Source organism: Megalops cyprinoides, chromosome 19 (assembly GCF_013368585.1).
Source record: "Megalops cyprinoides isolate fMegCyp1 chromosome 19, fMegCyp1.pri, whole genome shotgun sequence".
Lineage (NCBI taxonomy): Eukaryota > Metazoa > Chordata > Actinopteri > Elopiformes > Megalopidae > Megalops > Megalops cyprinoides.
The window spans coordinates 22,343,935-22,361,360 of record NC_050601.1 but is presented as its reverse complement, the minus strand read 5'-3'; the positions used below and the strand labels follow the sequence as shown (position 1 = coordinate 22,361,360).

Below are 17,426 nucleotides of genomic sequence, written 5' to 3'. Positions count from 1 at the left end.
TGGGACATCTGAGCGCTCTGAAAGACTTTCTTTGTGTTGACAGTTCGCACCCGTACGAGAACAATGAAGTCTCACAACAAGCCGAAGCGAAGAAGCACACCAGCGTCTCAAAAAAACAAAGATGTGCTTTTCTTGACAAGGGACCGAGCTCCTGTCGGATTGCACCCCTTTTCACATCCAGTGTTGTCTTTTGAGTGATAATTACGCATTTTAAATGGAAGGTCTGCCGAAGTCTGTAACAGACGCTGGACTCCGAAGAGGGCTACAGTTTCTCCACGGTTAAGACTTGTTTTCTTGTGGAGATTGGGCTCGCAGTAGATACGTGAATAGTTAAGATATCTGCAGTGAAGTGTGTTCATCCTCAGATTTCTTTAGTTAACTGTTTGTCACGTCACCTTGGATTTGATTCTTTTCCTCAGCTTACGTTTTTGATTTTCGCTGCATTGAGATTTTCTTGTAACCCATAGTTACCTTGATAGTGTCCATGGTTTTCTTTTCACTGTCAAGATAATATCAAACGTTCGGGAAAACATACATTGTTTTTTTAGCCTTAAGGGTCTCCTTAAACATTTTTTCTGCGGAGTATTTGGGGGAACTTGCAGAAGAGGACACCTTGACCTTGCATGCCTGCTCATTTGGCCGAAAAAGTGTCCGCAGAAAACTGTCATCGCTCTCGAAGAGGACGGCTCGGAAGAGCGATCCCGGGGGCTCGTGTCGCCTCCGGTTCGGATGGGGGAAGGGATGGGGACACAGGGCAGTCCCGTTAAGAGCTATGACTACCTCCTAAAATTCCTGCTGGTGGGAGACAGCGACGTTGGCAAAGGGGAGATCCTGGACAGTTTGCAGGACGGATCGGCGGAGTCGCCTTACGCGTACAGCAGCGGTGAGTGTCACGCGGGTCCACACGCTCAGTGCAGAAATGAAGGTACACTTTGTACAGCAGGAAGCACCATACCGTTGAGGAATCTGCCAGCAGAATGACCTCTGATCTGTCATAGCAGCCTAGAAAGTCGTTCACACATAAATACGATGTAACTGTGAACTACACCGTATTAACAAGCTTGCTTGGTTACGCGTTTCCTTGTAGGTTTACTTTGCTGTTTTTATTCATTGCCATGTGCTGCTGGTTGGTTTAATGTTTAGCAGTGCTGTTTGTACAGGACAGAGATCGGTTTGAAGTGATTTTGTGCCACGAGATTGTGGGCTTGTCTCATCAAAGCCATGGGAGCGTAATAGGTCGGTACACCACTATAGGTCGCGGCCGGAGCTTTGCAGAGGTCATGGAGTAAAGACAAAATTCCGTCTCCGTGGTGTCGACAGCGCGGTTCTCCTCAGCTCCTCTCTGTGGCCTTTTCTCCGTTGCCGGTCATGTAGGTTTTGTACACTGTTTGAGAGGGAAGGGTATACGGTAGACGTAGCGCTTGATAGTGCCGTTTTAAAGGGCAAAGGTTCTCTCACTTCGCAGCGGTGGCAGTAAAACAGCGGATGTCAGAATCCAGCCACGCGTGTAGGGTACGGTAACACCAGCGAGCTGTCAAATCCAGAGCAAAGTGCCTTGTTATGTTCGTGTTTTTTTTCTTTGTCTTCCTGTAGGCAAATTTGACAGCAGTTCTTTTCTCGTTGTAGATATTTCATGCTTCAGATACATAATTCATCACAGCCTATCCGACTTGTTCCCCGAACGCAAAACGAGTTTGAACCAGTCAGTCTTTTTTTACAGAAATCTCCCCGGAGGAGGATTGTAAAGGGGAAAATGGCCCCATCGCAAGCAAAGTCGATTTCTGTGAAGAAAATATGATTTTTTTCTTTTGTTGGATTTTTTGGTGTTTCACCTCAGTTTATTTGTGAATCCCCTTAAGGAGGGCAAATTACATAAAAGATAAGAGAATGAGACATGACATGTACATGACAATGCATAACATAAACACGTTTGACATAATCTGTAATTTTCAAGTGCCTAAAAGCATGTAGACATCCAATTAAAACAAAAATCCTATCATGTAACTTATGCAAATACCAATCCTAGCTAATTGTCAGCTGGTCATATGCAATTAAAGGATAGGTAGGACTATCGAATGTCTTTTTCAAATTACTGTAATGATTCTAAAAGCCCTGAAGATCCTTCTCTGCATTAAAAAATCGAGAGAAGCACAAAGAAATTTGAGAGATTGAAGTACATGTTCTTTTTTTCTAGTGGAAAGAGCTTTTTTATAAATATTTAAAGGATAGGGTTCAGTGATTGTACAAATGACACTGTCTGGTAGTCTGTCAGTTTTTAACACAGTGATGGTTATCGACAGTCTTAATGGCTTGGTCTAGAACAGTCCTCTTCAGTTGAATATAAGCTTCTATGGCCAACACAGTTTTCGAGGATATTCTGCCAACAGCGTCAGCGTGTTCCACCCGCTTCAGTGCTCATCGGTCCCCAATTCGGTTTCGCTGGCTCCTCTGTCAGCAGGACACCCTAATTGGTGACGCAATCTCCCGAGCATCCACAGGTCTGCAGATGTTTGAGGCATGCCGACACGCCTCGGCTGTCACTTTAAATCTGTCGAGAGAGCTCCTGAGCTGTCAGCACTGCGAGCCGGACACCTGCGGGGCTGGTGTGCTCGTGGGGACGGGAGCCGTAGACAGCAGCTGGAACCAGAATTTCAACCTGCCTCACCCTGCAGCCTGCATGTTTCACAAGAACCCAGGAGCATCGCGGCGGTGGGAACAGGCCGCTCACGCTGCCGCGGCTCGTCTGTCTGCCCCGCGTTTGCGTGTGCAAAAAACCAACACGGCAATGGCAATAAATACACCAGTAAGGCGATACAGAAGCAGATATATCAGATAACGGATATCAGATAGCCCCACAAGCAATAAAAACTAAGACGTCAAGCACTCACAAAGTGAAACTATCACAGTGTCTGTTTTTGACGTGGTAACTTAAGTTGATAGGCCAATCACAACATAATGACCAATAGTAGTAGCGCAAGCTTCAACAACCAAAATTTTTGATGACTGTCAGGCTCATGATGTTGTAGAAACAATTGGGGAAAAAACTTATGCATAATTTACTTATACTTAAGGACAAAGGGCATTGCAGTTGGATTAAATCTGGGCAAAGGTATTGTTTTCCTGTGAAGGAGGAGGAGGAGGATTTGAGAGTTAAAGTCAAGGTCATCGGTCATAAAGTCAGAATGTTGGTTTAAAGCATACCTTCAGTGATCAAAACAATTTAGTCTTCACAGGAAAACAATTTGTTCATTAGCGAATCGTTGATAACTCATGACAGTGGTTTAGGGTTACTTGAAGCCATATTCTCTAAGGTTGCCGGGAGATGTACCCAAATCAAACAGGAAGTGACCTCCACCCAGGTCTCTTGTCCACCTGGCTTTTCTTGGAGGCGGGCAGGGGGGGGAATTGGAAGCAGAGAAGCAGAAGACAAGCCAGTAATTACACTGATGGGGGCAGCACGAGCATCCCTGCGGCAACAGCTGGCTGACAAATCACAGAGCAGGGCCGACCGAATGAATCCGGCTCGCTGAGCACGGGCGGGTTGGCGGATAGACCCCCAGCAGAGACACGTCTCAGACTCCTGCAAATCGCCTCTTTTGACCCCCGTTTTTAGCACGGGTGGGGATGCAGTGCAGTGATTAATGCCACTTGGCACTTTTATTGTCTCTGAGCTGGAGCGGCAGGGGTGTAATTTCCTTCCTCGTTAGCCGCGGGTTGCACATGCTTAATCGCGAAGGGGTGGGGCCACAGGATGTGAGGCGTCAGACTCATGTGGTTACCTGTCATCTGCATGCGAGGCATGACTCCTCCCCCCCAAAGCACGGTGACCATGTAATTAGTTATTTGTTTATTTGGCAGGTACTCTTATCCAGAATGGCATGGCTAATATGGCATGATATATTGAATAACCTACAGTTCCCAGGTGGGGCCATTGCTCATGTAGCCTTGGGCAAGGTACTTAACCTGAATTACCTTAGTAAATATTCAGCTGTGTATATGCATAACAGGTAAAAAATAGTAAGGTATAAGTCACTGCATTAGAGCATCCGCTAAGCAGACAGTGTAATGTGAAGTAAATGGACATCAAGCTGAAAACAGTGTTGAAATATGAGCATAAAAATGAAAACACTGTGCTCGTCAGTCATACATACGAGGAACAATCTGGAATCTTATCAAAATGAGCAGAGAACCTAACAATGATCTGTGAAAGTCACATTACCCAGAGTGTTCAGACTGTGGTCTACAAGAGCACTGTCAATTTGCATCTAATTACCATAATAATAGAGCTTAACAATGAACTGAAAGAGGTGGGCTGAACTAAATCAGAATTCGCTTCAGGACTGAGTCGTCAGGTGTTGGGAATTACTCAAGGGACACGTCCCAAGGCTTGGATCCAGCGTGAGGTCTGGACAGGTCTGTGCTTTCTCTTTTTTTTGCTGTCGTGGGAAGATAGGGGATAGGGAACGCAGGGGAAGATAACGGACATTGCGGTTTTTGTTTTGATTCCGCCTCGTTTGTTTTTGTTTTTGTTTTTCCCTCGTCCCTGGAGCAGAATGGGGGAGGTGGGAGGGGCCGCGGAGCCGAAGCCGAGGAAGCTGAATGGAGGCGGCCCGCGTGGTTATCGTCTGTCTGTGGCTATGCGGGCCGCTGAAGGCAAAATCACAGACTCCCACAGCAAAACAAGCTCTTCCGTCAATACGTTCTGAGCCTTGGCATACCACCTTACTGCTTTTTTTATTTTATTTAGAGTACAGTGTGAACAGCTGATTATTTTGTTTTTCTCGTTGTTTTGCTCTTCTCGTCTAGTTACTAGATGTGGGTACTGTTCCACCCCTTTCTTGAATGTTAGCTTCTGTAATGGGTAGAATGACCATAATGCATGGAGTTACCATGCGCTGTCAGTCTGAGTCTTGTATGAATCAGTGACAGCATAGGAAAAACTGACAGTCTGATAGCCCCACTCATTGAGGGATTCAGGAAGCATCAGTCCACACTCGCCAGTATGAGACCAAAGGCATTTGTTTTGGAATCGATGTGACCAAAGTGGCACCAGTCATGTCTTGCAGGAACAGCAGTGGCAGCAGGTGGCTCTGAAAGACCGAAGCAGCTTTGCATGCCGTCAATGATCACTATTTACACTTTATTCAGACTTGCATATATTGCGTCCTCTTGTCACATCTGGATCAGCGGTAATTGGGTTAACCCAGAGTACACAAAACTATGGTCTAGCAAGAGGTGTCTGTGTTTTTTGTGCTATACATGTGAGTATTTCCATGTTTGCTGTGAAGAGGAAGCTTGCGGTCACATCATCACAGGTGGAGGTGTTATTAAAATGCAGAACAGCTTTCAGTATAGTACAACCCTGCTGTGATGCAGTAAAAATATCAAATAACAACAGGGCATTCACTGTCAGTGGTGAGGCTCATAAAGGGACAGTTAACAAGCAATAAGGAAAGAGACTGTAGCTTATGTAAAGCCATTGTTAGAAGCCTAAGGTTGCTCTGTGACGAAATGAAACTCTGGGAAGGTGTTTGATTAAACATGTGTGAAATTTCTCTCACGACCGTGTCCTGTTAATGGCTGTCGTGTCGAGTGGGCGGATCACGCGAGCGGTCGCTTCTCGTTAAAGTGACGAGGCGTCAGCGCGGCCCGAGATGGAAAGCGGAGTAATCTCTGTGACAGAACGACACGGCGCCGTCCGCGGGGGACGCGTCGTGGTCGCCTCCGAACGACGGTGACGAGATGAGACCCAACAGGAGGCCTCCCGTGTCACCGAATTCGCAGTCACGCCGGGTCTTGATCCTCCAGGGACGCGATGTGGCCTAGCTTTGGAGTCCAGGCTCGCCGTGGAACTGATTCATCAATTCTCAGTGCTCAACCGTTAGATTTTGTTAGAGTGCTTAAAAACTCTAACAAAATCTAACTAGGTAGTCTGAAAGAAACAGCCATCTTGAAAATGTAAAAAATGGCTCGGTCTCCCTTTTGTTTTTTGGAAATGTCATTAGAGTCTTATTGAAGATGACAGCCCTGCTGTCTGTTGGTTGGCTGGCTGCTGCTCACAGCTCCTCCTGCTGTTTTGTTTCATCCTTTCACTTGTCCTTGTCTGTCCTTTCCAGGGATCGACTACAAAACTACGACCATCCTGCTGGATGGGAGGAGAGTGAAGCTGGAGCTTTGGTGAGCGGAGCAGCCGCCTCTGCAGCATGCTGAACATACCTGTGTGATGCTGTGTGCCTGTTAGCATTCAACACTTAGACCATATTATAGAGCTGTTAGTTACTTACACAGGAGAGGTTAAACTACAGCGTGTATTCAATACCTGTGCCATACTGCAGCGTTTCCCAACCCTGCTCCTGAAGGCACACCGTCCTGCATATCTTCTATCTATCCCTGCTCTACCTACCTGACTGAACTCATCAGTGGCACTTTTGATTAGCTGAGCACACCTGATTTAGTCAAGCAGGAAGGATACATAGAAGATATGCAGGACTTTGTGCCTCCAGGAGCAGGGTTGGGAAACATGGCCATACTGTACACATGTAAGAGTTACACTTGCTCATCAGGTCAGTTTTTAGCTCACTTCCTGTACGTCTCAAAAGGAGAGAGGGGCCTGGCTTCTGAGAGGCAGATATGGTCTCATCCAAAGATTTCATGTCCATGGATGTGATGTCCCTAAACCTAGATGTGGCCCTAATTCCATCCCAAACCAGTCCTAACCCACTCCGAAACCTCAACCACAAACACCAAGAGTCCAAGTATCATGAGCCTCGTTCCTTAACCACTACACCACACTGTTACCACTAGTGCTGCAGCCTCTTAGGCGTAAAGAAGGTCAGTCCCACAGGATTCATCACCTCAACAGACCCTTCAAAGGCCAACCTGGCCTCTCTTTGGAGAAAGTAAAACCCAGAGAACGCAGTGGTTGGACATATCTTGCATTGAATGAATGCACTTCTTCGGTACCCTCAACAGAAAAGCAGCCTTTGATCTTAGAGTCCACTTGCGAGGGTCTGTTTGTCGAGAGTTGGTGCGCTGAAAGGGTGAGCACTTACCAGCCTTTTTGCGTAGCTGCAGTGACAGAGGGCGCCGACTTGCATTTTGGCTTTTTCCCGCAGACTGATTCTGAGATTCAGACAGGTGCACATCAGACGAAATGGTGAAGTGGTGATTTCTTCTCAGATCCCAACCATAGGCGACTATGAAGCAGGAACTCAGTTTTCATTTGCGTTGCTGCCTGGAAATGCTACAGCACTGACCCGAGTAGCGCAACTTCCCTGTTAGCTAAAGTTTTATGCAGCAGTGTGGTGTAGGGGCAGGGAACTGGGCATAAGGCTGCCAGTTCAAATCCCGTTGGGACGCTGCTGCTGTACCCTTGGGCTTAGTTCTTAACCCAAATTGCCTGAGTGAATATCCCGCTGTATAAATGGATAACGTAAAAATCATAAGCTGTGTAAGTTGCTCTGGATAAGACCGTCCGCTGAGCGACTCTAATGCAATAAAGTCCCGAATCCATAAAAGGAGCACACAGCAGAGCAAGCTCAGGACGCGAGCACTGCGGACAGAGCCGGCGCAAAGGATTATGGGTGTGGATGTCAGCCTGTAAGCAGATTAATGTGAGCGCGTGGAATGTAATGGAACGGGTAATGGAAGTGCTGGCATGTGGGCAGGCGGGCTGACGGTGGACTCTCCGCAGTAAGTGCAGGGTAGCGCTTCAGCACTGGAGTGAAGGCGGTGATTTTTTTCAGCTCCTTTCAGCGTTAGCATGTCACTCTCTGAGACCAGCTACAAGACCACTTTAGACTGAGTTACATTGTCTTGAGTTACATTATTAATTTGAGCAGCCAGTTTACCAGTAAAGGGTGCCCAGAAGCTTACATTAATATATCAGGATATGGTGGCAGACCTTGGGCGATCAATAAAGGAAGTATTCTTCTAATGTGGCCTATAGACCTTACTTTAGAGCACAACATGAGTGTCCTTTGCCAGATTCAAACCTGCAGCCCTTTGGGTACAAGTCCACGTCCTAAGATCCCTCCCGTGCAAAGTGCTGTCTGTCCTCCTCACTCATTCACTCTGTCTGTCTGTGTGTCCATCCTGCAGGGATACTTCGGGGCAGGGCCGGTTCTGCACCATCTTCAGGTCCTACTCCAGAGGGGCGCAGGTGAGGGATGCTGGGGGTTAAGTGTCTCCATGTCAGTGCCTCCATTTCCCTATGAGAGAACAGTTAGCATCATGACAGAATTGAGGTACCGATAGGCCTTAGATGAGTTAGCATTAGTGCTGTGAGTTCTGGGAATGAAATGGGCTTTAAAGGAATTCCCTGTAGATACGAGGTACTGCTGTCCATTTTCCTCAGCACCACAGGGACAAGGGAGAGGGGTTTCTATAACAGACTAGCTAATTAGCAGGTCCAAGAGCTATTGTCTACAGTTAATTAAGGTTCATCAGAGAGAGCTGGCCACTTCCTTGGCAATCTGATCCGTGAGGAAGAGTCTTGTCAGCGATATGGAGTGATGTCACAATTGATCTTCAGTGTTCCCGCCTCCGCAGGGAATCTTGCTGGTGTATGACATCACCAACCGCTGGTCCTTTGATGGCATCGACCGCTGGATCCGGGAGATTGACGAGGTAAGGGGGGGGGGGGGGGAGGGCTCAGGGGCTCTTTGCACGAACCGCTGCGTGGAGATTTTTTTTAGATTGGTATTCTCAGAAGGCCTTTCTCTCCTGACGGCATGTCTTTTTGTGACAGTGACAGATGTGACAGGGGTGGCTCTAGGCGTCAGCACTAATAGCAGTCAGCATGTCAACCCCCCCCGCTATCAGAATGTCCCCAGCAGACCTCTGTCCCCACATGCCTCAGCGCACTGAGCAGGCCTGACGTAGGTATCGGGTTGAAACATCTGGGTGTGCAGAGTGCTCCTACATCAGCCTGAAAGCCCTGGAATGCAGTGCCTGGGTCCCTCCTCCCCGCCACCAACCCTGCTGTCCGCTCACAGTGCTATCTGCCTGTCAGCTGTCAGCTTCCCGAAGGGGACATTCTGTAGGGGGAGGGGGCATGGAACTTTTCCTCTGGCCTCCACCCCTATGGGAACGCACAACAGAAAACAAGACTGAGAGAGAGGGAGGGAGGGAGAAAGACAGACATGGTGGGGAATACAGACATAAAGAGAGGAATATGGACAGAGAATTGCCCATTGTAAGCAAGAGTCAACGTGCCCATTGCCAGCTCTGACATGAGTGAGATGTCCCTCTGAGGTAAAATATTTGCACCACAACAGCAGGGACTGCACAAAAAGGGACTGCATTTCCCAGAGTCCCTTTCTCTCGACTGATAGGCTGACCCTTCCTTCCCCCCCGTGTCCCCCGTCCCCAGCATGCTCCTGGTGTGCCGCGCATCCTGGTGGGCAACCGGCTGCACCTGGCGTTCAAGCGGCAGGTGCCCACGGAGCAGGCACGGGCGTACGCCGAGAGGAGCGGCATGACCTTCTTTGAGGTGAGCCCCCTCTGCAACTTCAACGTCATCGAGTCCTTCACCGAGCTGTCCCGCATCGTGCTCATGAGGCACGGCATGGAGAAGTTCTGGAGGCCCAACCGAGGTAAGAGCGCGCCGGCCAGCATGTGCACGTGTGTGTGCGTGCGTGTGTGTGTGTGTGTGTGCGTGTCTCTGAGAGTAAGTGTGTCTATGAGTAAGTGTGTGTCGGTATGTGAATGTGGCCGCGTGTGTGTGTGTGTGTGTGTGTTGGTGAACACAGCACAGCCATGGAAGCCTCTGTAGCTTCAAGCATTTGTTAATGGCTGAGTTACCTGAAGAGCCCTCGGGGAATTTAATCATGACATCAACCTTACGCAATCAACCTAGAGCACACTCGACCTAGCATTTTACCACAGGCTGACCACACGTTTTATGGCAGGCTCAACCAATCAGAACCAAAATTTCCACACAGACACACCCCTGCAGGAACACACTGAGTGCTGTATTTCCCTGCTCTCTCAAAACAAGACACTGTCGGCCATTTTGACATCAGCTGACTCGGCCCTCAGGATCAGTTACCCAGAACCAGAGCAGCTTTGCTTGTCTTACTTCCTCCCTAAATTTATTCATCTAAACGGGGCTTTTACAGCAGTAACTGACGCCTGTGTGTAACAGAAGGAGCTGCACCACAGCATTCAGTACAGAAAGGACAGAGAAGGCTGGAAGTGTGGCAGCCTAGGGGCCTTTGTAGGGGGTGTGTTTCACACGTGGGTGTTATCAGCACAGCAGCGAGCCGTGTGTCAGCTGCCCTACGCAGCCATCCTCACATGCACTCCATAGAGGCTGTGGTGCTGCTGGATGGACAGGCCTCTCAGGAGAAGAGAGGATGGGAGGTCAGTCACTCTCGTTCAGACTGGTTTTGCTAGGGGCAGAGAGCTAATATCAGCAGTGCTTTTTAACGTGGGGCAAAAGTCCTCCAGCAGAACCTTTCCGAACCATTAGCACTTCAGATTTTCCCCACGAGAGCTCCCAGAATGCTTTGCAGGATGCATTAGGGATATTCCACAGCTGGCAGGGACAGAGTGTTGCTAATGCACTTCCTGGACGCTGGCAGCTGGCATTTCATCCTCTTGATTTATTTAAGCCATTTAAGTTTTCAGCCTTGCACACTTATTAAAATGCCTTTGGATGACTTTTCAGCGTGGCGGTTCTTGTGGTAGCTTTTACACATACTTTCAACATTTGTTTACTCTTCCTACTGATAAACAATGGCTTGCTGGAATGGTAAAACTGTTCTTGGTTGCTCTGATCGCTGGCTTGTCCGCAGTTGTTTGTGTTGCATTAAAATATGTGCTTTTCTGTTGAACCCTAACATTTTGTGGTTCTTATTAACACAGTGATTGTGCTAGGATTCTGATTACAGTTGGTTCTCTGTGAATTCCAGTACAAAATGTCCACTCAGAGCTGAAGTAAGGGCAGTCACAAAAAGAGCTCATTCCATTCTGAAGGTATCATGAGGTCGTTCTGAAATTGTACTTGGTCGCCCTCTAGTGGTGACAGCTCAGGAGTGCAATGCCCACAGTAGAGTTGTTAAAACTGAGGCTAGTCACTACACAAAAATTTATATCTTCGATGATTTATTGAATAGTAATTGCTGTAGTAAATTGCTAAAATTCCAAAATACATAGAATATAGAATATTAAAAATTAACACGGTAGACATTAGTGTTGGATGAATTATTTGAGCCTTATCTCAGATCAGGTTGATAGACCGATCTGAAAGGCAATGAAAGGCATTGCTTAAATGCAGGTGAACACAAAAGGTCCAGTCAGCTTTTGCTGTGACTTGTGGAGCGCAGACATAAAACTGTATGTGTGTATGCGTACATGCGTGCATTAGTGTGTCCTCCAGTTACAGACATGAGTGTTTATGTGTGTGCAAGTCTATATGTGAGTGTGTGACCATCTGCTTGTGTCTTTCAGATACACGCTTGCGAAAGCTACAACGTGAGATTGTTTAATTAACAAGGACGGCATTTATCGATTTAAATTACGTTAAATGCTCACGACACATCACAGCTTTTGTGAGGTCTGTGTTCTAAACGTTATTGTTCATTGCACTCAACCTAATAAAAGTTTATTCTCAGGAATTTAAATCAATTTAACCAAATTTAGCTCCGTTTTGTCATTTGAATTTTGTAACACAAGAAAGGTATAACGTGAAACATTTAAGAGAAAGCTTTGGGATTACTTGCCACTTAATTATTCAAATTGCCATCCTTGTTAATTAAACAATCTCATGTTGTAGCTTTCGCTAGCACACAAACAACAGACAATCTGCACTGTTTCGCGAGCATAATCATTTACTCTATTCTCGCGACCGGTGTCGACTGTTCTGTGAATTATTTGGTTTATTGTTAATCAGGAGGATAAAGGGGAACAGGTTGAACGTAATGATAGATTTAAAGGTAGTGTTCGGGCTTCCCCTGTTCCCAGCTCACCCGCCGCCACCGATTGGTATCGACTACTGAATTTCTGGTATCGTGACGTGCCTAGTGTGTATATGCACATGTTCGCGTGTGTGTCTCCCCCAGTCAGTCACACGTGTGTGTCTCCCCGCAGTGTTCAGCCTGCAGGACCTGTGCTGCCGGGCCATCGTCTCCTGCACTCCCGTGCACCTGATCGACAAACTGCCCCTCCCGGTGGCCATCAAGAGCCACCTCAAGTCCTTCTCCATGGCCAACGGCATGAACGCCGTCATGATGCACGGCCGCTCCTACTCGCTGGCCAACTCCGCCGGCAGCAGCAAGGGCAACAGCCTCAAGCGCTCCAAGTCCATCCGGCCGCCACAGAGCCCGCCCCAGAACTGCACCAGGAACAACTGCAAGATCTCTTAGCGCTCGGCCCCCTGTCTGCCCAAGCGCTGATCCCAGGTCAGCGACTGGCGCCGGAACACTTCGCATGAAATGCGAAGCGCTGATCACAGCTCAGCAAGGGTCTAGTCTGAGCGAGCAGCGGGAGATTTTGCTGGCCTGAGGGAGGGGAGTGGTCAGGACTCCGCCCACTGTGGGCACATCACTCCCCATCCTCCTCATCTTCTGTTCCAAATTTGCTGGAGTCAAATTATCAACTTATTTTTTAGATGTACTTGCATGGTATTTAACAAATGGAACAAAGCCAGAAAATATATGTAGTATCACGGTTTTTGTTGGTTGTTTTTTTTCCTCACAACTTGATTTTTGCACTGACGTGCCCATTGTGCACCGTCTTGTTCTGTGGGGAGTTTGAAAGGAACAGCCAGCCATTTTTTTTGCAAGGGACAATACTAAAATGCTCATAGGATGTCATATTTCATCATTTCATTGCTTTTGTCCACTTCTGCCCAGAACCGCTGACGGTAGCTTGTGAAAACACACTAACAGCTTCTGAAATATGTGTTGCCATGTTGCTTAGATCACCCTGAGTGCTTGAGTGCTTGCGGTTGATGTCTTTTGAACCCCAGTGAGCCCCAGCTCAATAAGCCCCAATATCCAGGCAGGCATTTGGGCTGAGGGCACATGAGGGTTTAGCCCAGTCTTTCTGCCCTCACTGGAAACTGTTCTCTCCCTCTCTGTGAGCAAGCCTGTTGCTCTCCTCTGAGCTTTCCTGCATTCCTCTGTGGACAGCTTGACTCTGGGTCTCCACTGATCAGAAATCAGTGTCCTTCTGGGGACCAAAGCTCTTTCCTGACCAGGTCAGGTTTATTTTTTGGGATGCTCTCCTGTTGTGGCGGGAGAGCGAGGCCTCATGAACCCCCATAATAGGCGGAGCCACTGGCTCATGTCAGCCTGTCAAATGACCTTGCTTTCCAAAGGATGACACTTTGATTCACTCAGATCACCAAGTCATTGGCAGCGCACAACGGCTCCGCCCATTTCTGGGTTCGTGAAGTGTCACTCACCCCGACACTACCCTCCAGACCCCCCCACTCAGAGACATGCTTTTGCCAGCTCCAGCTTCTGCCAGTTTACCTTGCTTGCCTTAGAAACACAACTACTTCCCTTTTGAATGACATGTTCGAGGCCGACGCACATTTGAACTTGCCTGCATTTGCGAGCAGAGCGCTTATGCCACCCTTTTCGCCTTGGCTTCTGTAGACCTCATGCTTGCCTTCACCCAGCTCAGTGCTGCACCTTTCTAGCTGTCTTACCTACTGGTGCCAAATAATCTCCAACTACCACAAAAGAAGAAGAATACGAAGAAGAGCAGCTTTTGTCTACCTCTCTGCCTTCAGCTACAAGTGTTGACACTTGTAAGGACACGTAAGGATTGCAGTTTAGTTTTCTCCCACAATTCCCTTCCCTGTCAGGACTGTAGACTCCACCGTTTTAAGTTTACATTTTTCCCCCAATGCAGCATCCCATTATGTGCTGTTTTTTTTCCTTTACAAACCGGAAACAATGTCATTTCACACATTTGAAAATGCACTGGAGCCATTGTTCCATTTTTTATAAAACGTATTGAACAGAATCTGGTGTTGATGAGGGTGAGAGGTCATTGACACTGTTGCCAAAGTGAGAGCTTTCGAAGAGAATGGCGTTTGCTTGTAAAGCACAAATGACTCATATGAACAAATGTGACCACGTATCGAGAAGTTACCCTTGCAATTAGGGGCTTAACCGTTTGCTTGTGTTAAATACCACGGGAGCAGAAGCAGCCAGAAGTTGTGAGTCTGCATTGCTTTGGGCTACATGTGTTATTGCCACTGAAACAAGGCTTTCCCACTTATTCTCATGTTTTTCTCTCGACCAGTAAATTTCTTGTTTAAGGATCTACGTTTTGAGAATGTTGCTTTTCAGGAGTTTAACAGTGAAAACTATCACTGCTCTCCTGCCCCGCCCCTTCCTTCAATCTCAGGGACAAGCCCCGCCCCCCTCAGGCAAAACCCAGACAATAAAGCCTTGCTCACCTCTGGCTGAGCGCCAGGTCTTGTCCCAGTAGGCCATTTCGTCATGAGGGACGCTTGCTTTCATCACCACCCATTGCATAAGCTCAGTGCATTCGGTATTGTAAGAATTTTGACCTCCGGGATAGGAAGAGAGATCGGCCACCTTACATTTGGCAGGAGACGTAGGGTACCTGCGCTGTTTTCTGTGCACACAGCACAACTGCCACAGGTGTGTTTTCTCCACTGGACGCAGAGGCTGTCCTGCTCACCTGGACTCACCCGGGCCACACGTGCAGGACTGGGCTGAAGTATGCCCCCACAGTCCTGCTTTCTCCCCACTTCAACCACATACAGCAGGACCGCTTAGACTTCCGTTGGTGTTCGTGATGAAGGTGAACCGAGCTGTCGCGTTTCTATCCTAAATACACAGGACTAGGTGGCTTTGGAAAGGTGGTTTTCAGGAGGCTTTGTAGTTTGCTTTTTAATGTTTGTTTTTTTTATGAGTTCTCCCCCACCCCCATCTCAAAATCCATAATTGTGTATCCAGGAATACGTTCGTGAATTCATTGTACATTACCGGGTAAATCTTGGTAATTTGTTATGTATTGATATTTGATATAAAAGGGAATGTTGGCATGTGTTTGGGGCGGGAGATACTGGGGGTGACTTCTTGTATGTTCACATTCCTTGCAGATTTTTTTCGTAGGGGGACACAGCTGCATGGCTGATAGTCTTATCAGGTTCTCCCCTTTTGTGGGTTGGATGAAGGGAAATGTAATATTAATATTACAATGATTCTTAAATTGAAAACACTATGTTCATTTGGTTTAAGCTGCTGGGTAACTTTAATGAGGAATGCTTTTTCTAAGTGTTCTTGCAATGGTAAACAGAAAAGTTGTGTTGTTTTTTTTTTTTTTAAATTATTGATTGTACAGTTCTTAGTATACAAAGTTCAAGACTTTTTCACAATAAAACTGGTAACCTTACAGGTCTGCTTGGTCTTATTTCTGGCTGCTTCCGTCATCAGCAGTTACTGTGGAAACTGATCGATTTCGCCTGCGTAGCATGCTTTTGCTTGTCTTTACACTCATGTTGTTTTTGTCCTTCAAGCAACCATGTCTGTGAGTAGCATTTTAGAATACGTGTTTGCTCACCAAACACTCTTATCTGGGGAAACTAGCTCCTCCACTGTGCATGCTGTTCATGAGCAAAACAGGTACTGAACCTGTTACATCATGTAACAAGTCAGGTTCCTACCCTAAAAAGCAAGACTGAAACAGCAGAGGTGTGGCATATTACTGCATGCACCCATGTTTGTTATTCACTATGCATTACAAATGGGGTGTGATACAAGCATGGAATGCCATTATGAATGCAGCCTGTAGTTACTAATGAGATGTACAGACTCGTAAGGAAGGGTTTTGGCTCGAATGACATTACCGTTACTGGAGAATTAGTTCATTTGTGGTGTACATTTACGTTCGGTAGAGCAGGTGTGTGATGCTCAGATATAATGAATCATTCTCAAAAAAAAACACAAAGTATTATAAGTAATAACTGAGGAGGAGGAGTTTGGAGCACAAACCAAACAGACACAGTGGTCACCAGGAGCTACGTTTGACTCTGAGGGCAGAAGGTACCTCTTTGGCAGCTTTTAGAACAGAAGGTACACCTCAGAAATTAGAAAAATGAATACACTAAACCAGTTTAAAAAATGTAATCGGCAGCAGCCAATGTTTATCCAGTAATCACCATATGCAAACAGACAAACCAGTCATGCTATGCAAAACAAAGCACAGAGACGCCACATAATCACAGCTTTGTATACTGGCCATGATTTTCAAATCGTAGGTCACAAACGTTAGGGATGTGGCAGGCTGATGGAAGAGTGCCCTCTAGTGGTCACACGGGTTACAGTAAAGACTTCTTGTTTCTGTGTCACATTTGTTTGAGTCTCTTCAAAATCCAAACGTGTAAAAGCTCTTTCTCCGTTCATTCAACAGGATCAGAGAGGCGCAGCTTGCAAAGCCCCTTAGAGGCATGTGATCATGTTCATGTCTAACCACAACATCGGGCAAGACTTCATTTATTAATCCTTGGGACATACACTGATTCCAATATTTAACCAAGAGAAATTTCACCAAAACCGGCAATGGCAATACCACTGATAACTGCAAAGAAGAAGAATCTTACATGTCTTTGCTACCATGTTGATTTAGGGAGTATCTCAGGACAACATAGTTTGGCCTCCCATGTGTCGTGAAGTTGAAGTATTAGAGCAGTGTGCAGACTTCATTCCTTAAAATTTCTGGGAAAACCAGAGCACTACTGCAAGTGGTGCAGTTGGCCCAGCAGGTGGTAGTCTTTCCCCTGAACTGAGTACAAAAAAGACAACGCCTCAGTGCAGTGACGCAGGCACAGTGTTGTAGGAGGTGCTGTCTTCAGGATGAGAGGTTAAATGGAGGTCCTGACTCTCTGTGGTTAAAGTAGACTCGGACTACCAGGTATTGACATTGTGTCAAAACACCTTATATGCACACAGCCAGCACATCAATGGGATCTCAGTTTCACCATCGTATTATTTTCATGCAAAGAAACTGCAGATAAGTGCACAAACTAACATCTTCCTATTATATTTAGGAGTTGTGCAAAGTCCTAGAAATGGTAATATAGCACTACTTTAAACAGCTGCCCTGGGATGCTTACAGGACGAGAAACGGCCATACAAAACTTTAGAATTTTTCAGGGGAATATTTTGGTCCACAAATTACATCCTTAGACCATGCTTTTAAAAAGCCTACATACGTTAATATATAGTATGATAAGTTCACTCAGTTTCTGAATAAAACTTCATGTTTGCTAGCTAGCATTACCTACCTGTTACACACCGCAGCACAAACAAGCTACAGCGTTTCTGAAGCAACTGTGAAGCTGTCTTTGATTGGATACAGAAAAGACCTCTCCCCCCTTTGCACTGGATTGGTCCTTTTCGCTACGCCCCTTCTATTCTGTCTCTATGCGTCATCGT

General features: G+C 46.7%; 1 protein-coding gene across 1 annotated transcript; it reads left to right on the top strand.

Moving 5' to 3' along the window:
• The first annotated feature begins 449 nt into the window (after positions 1 to 449).
• LOC118794759 (ras-related protein Rab-40C-like) lies at positions 450 to 15,232 on the top strand. The gene is made up of 6 exons (XM_036553022.1): positions 450 to 883; positions 6,117 to 6,177; positions 8,101 to 8,161; positions 8,551 to 8,628; positions 9,374 to 9,596; positions 12,094 to 15,232. The coding sequence occupies exons 1-6, from the start codon at positions 730 to 732 to the stop codon at positions 12,366 to 12,368; spliced, it is 852 nt and encodes a 283-aa protein (XP_036408915.1). The 5' UTR covers positions 450 to 729; the 3' UTR covers positions 12,369 to 15,232.
• Positions 15,233 to 17,426: the final 2,194 nt, after the last annotated feature.

Excerpts from the sequence above, each read along its gene's own strand:
- LOC118794759 (XM_036553022.1), top strand. The coding sequence starts at position 730 with ATGGGGGAAGGGATGGGGACACAGGGCAGTCCCGTTAAGAGCTATGAC. Across the intron at positions 6,178-8,100 it reads AGAGTGAAGCTGGAGCTTTG|GGATACTTCGGGGCAGGGCC; the intron begins GTGAGCGGAGCA and ends TCCATCCTGCAG. Across the intron at positions 9,597-12,093 it reads GTTCTGGAGGCCCAACCGAG|TGTTCAGCCTGCAGGACCTG; the intron begins GTAAGAGCGCGC and ends GTCTCCCCGCAG.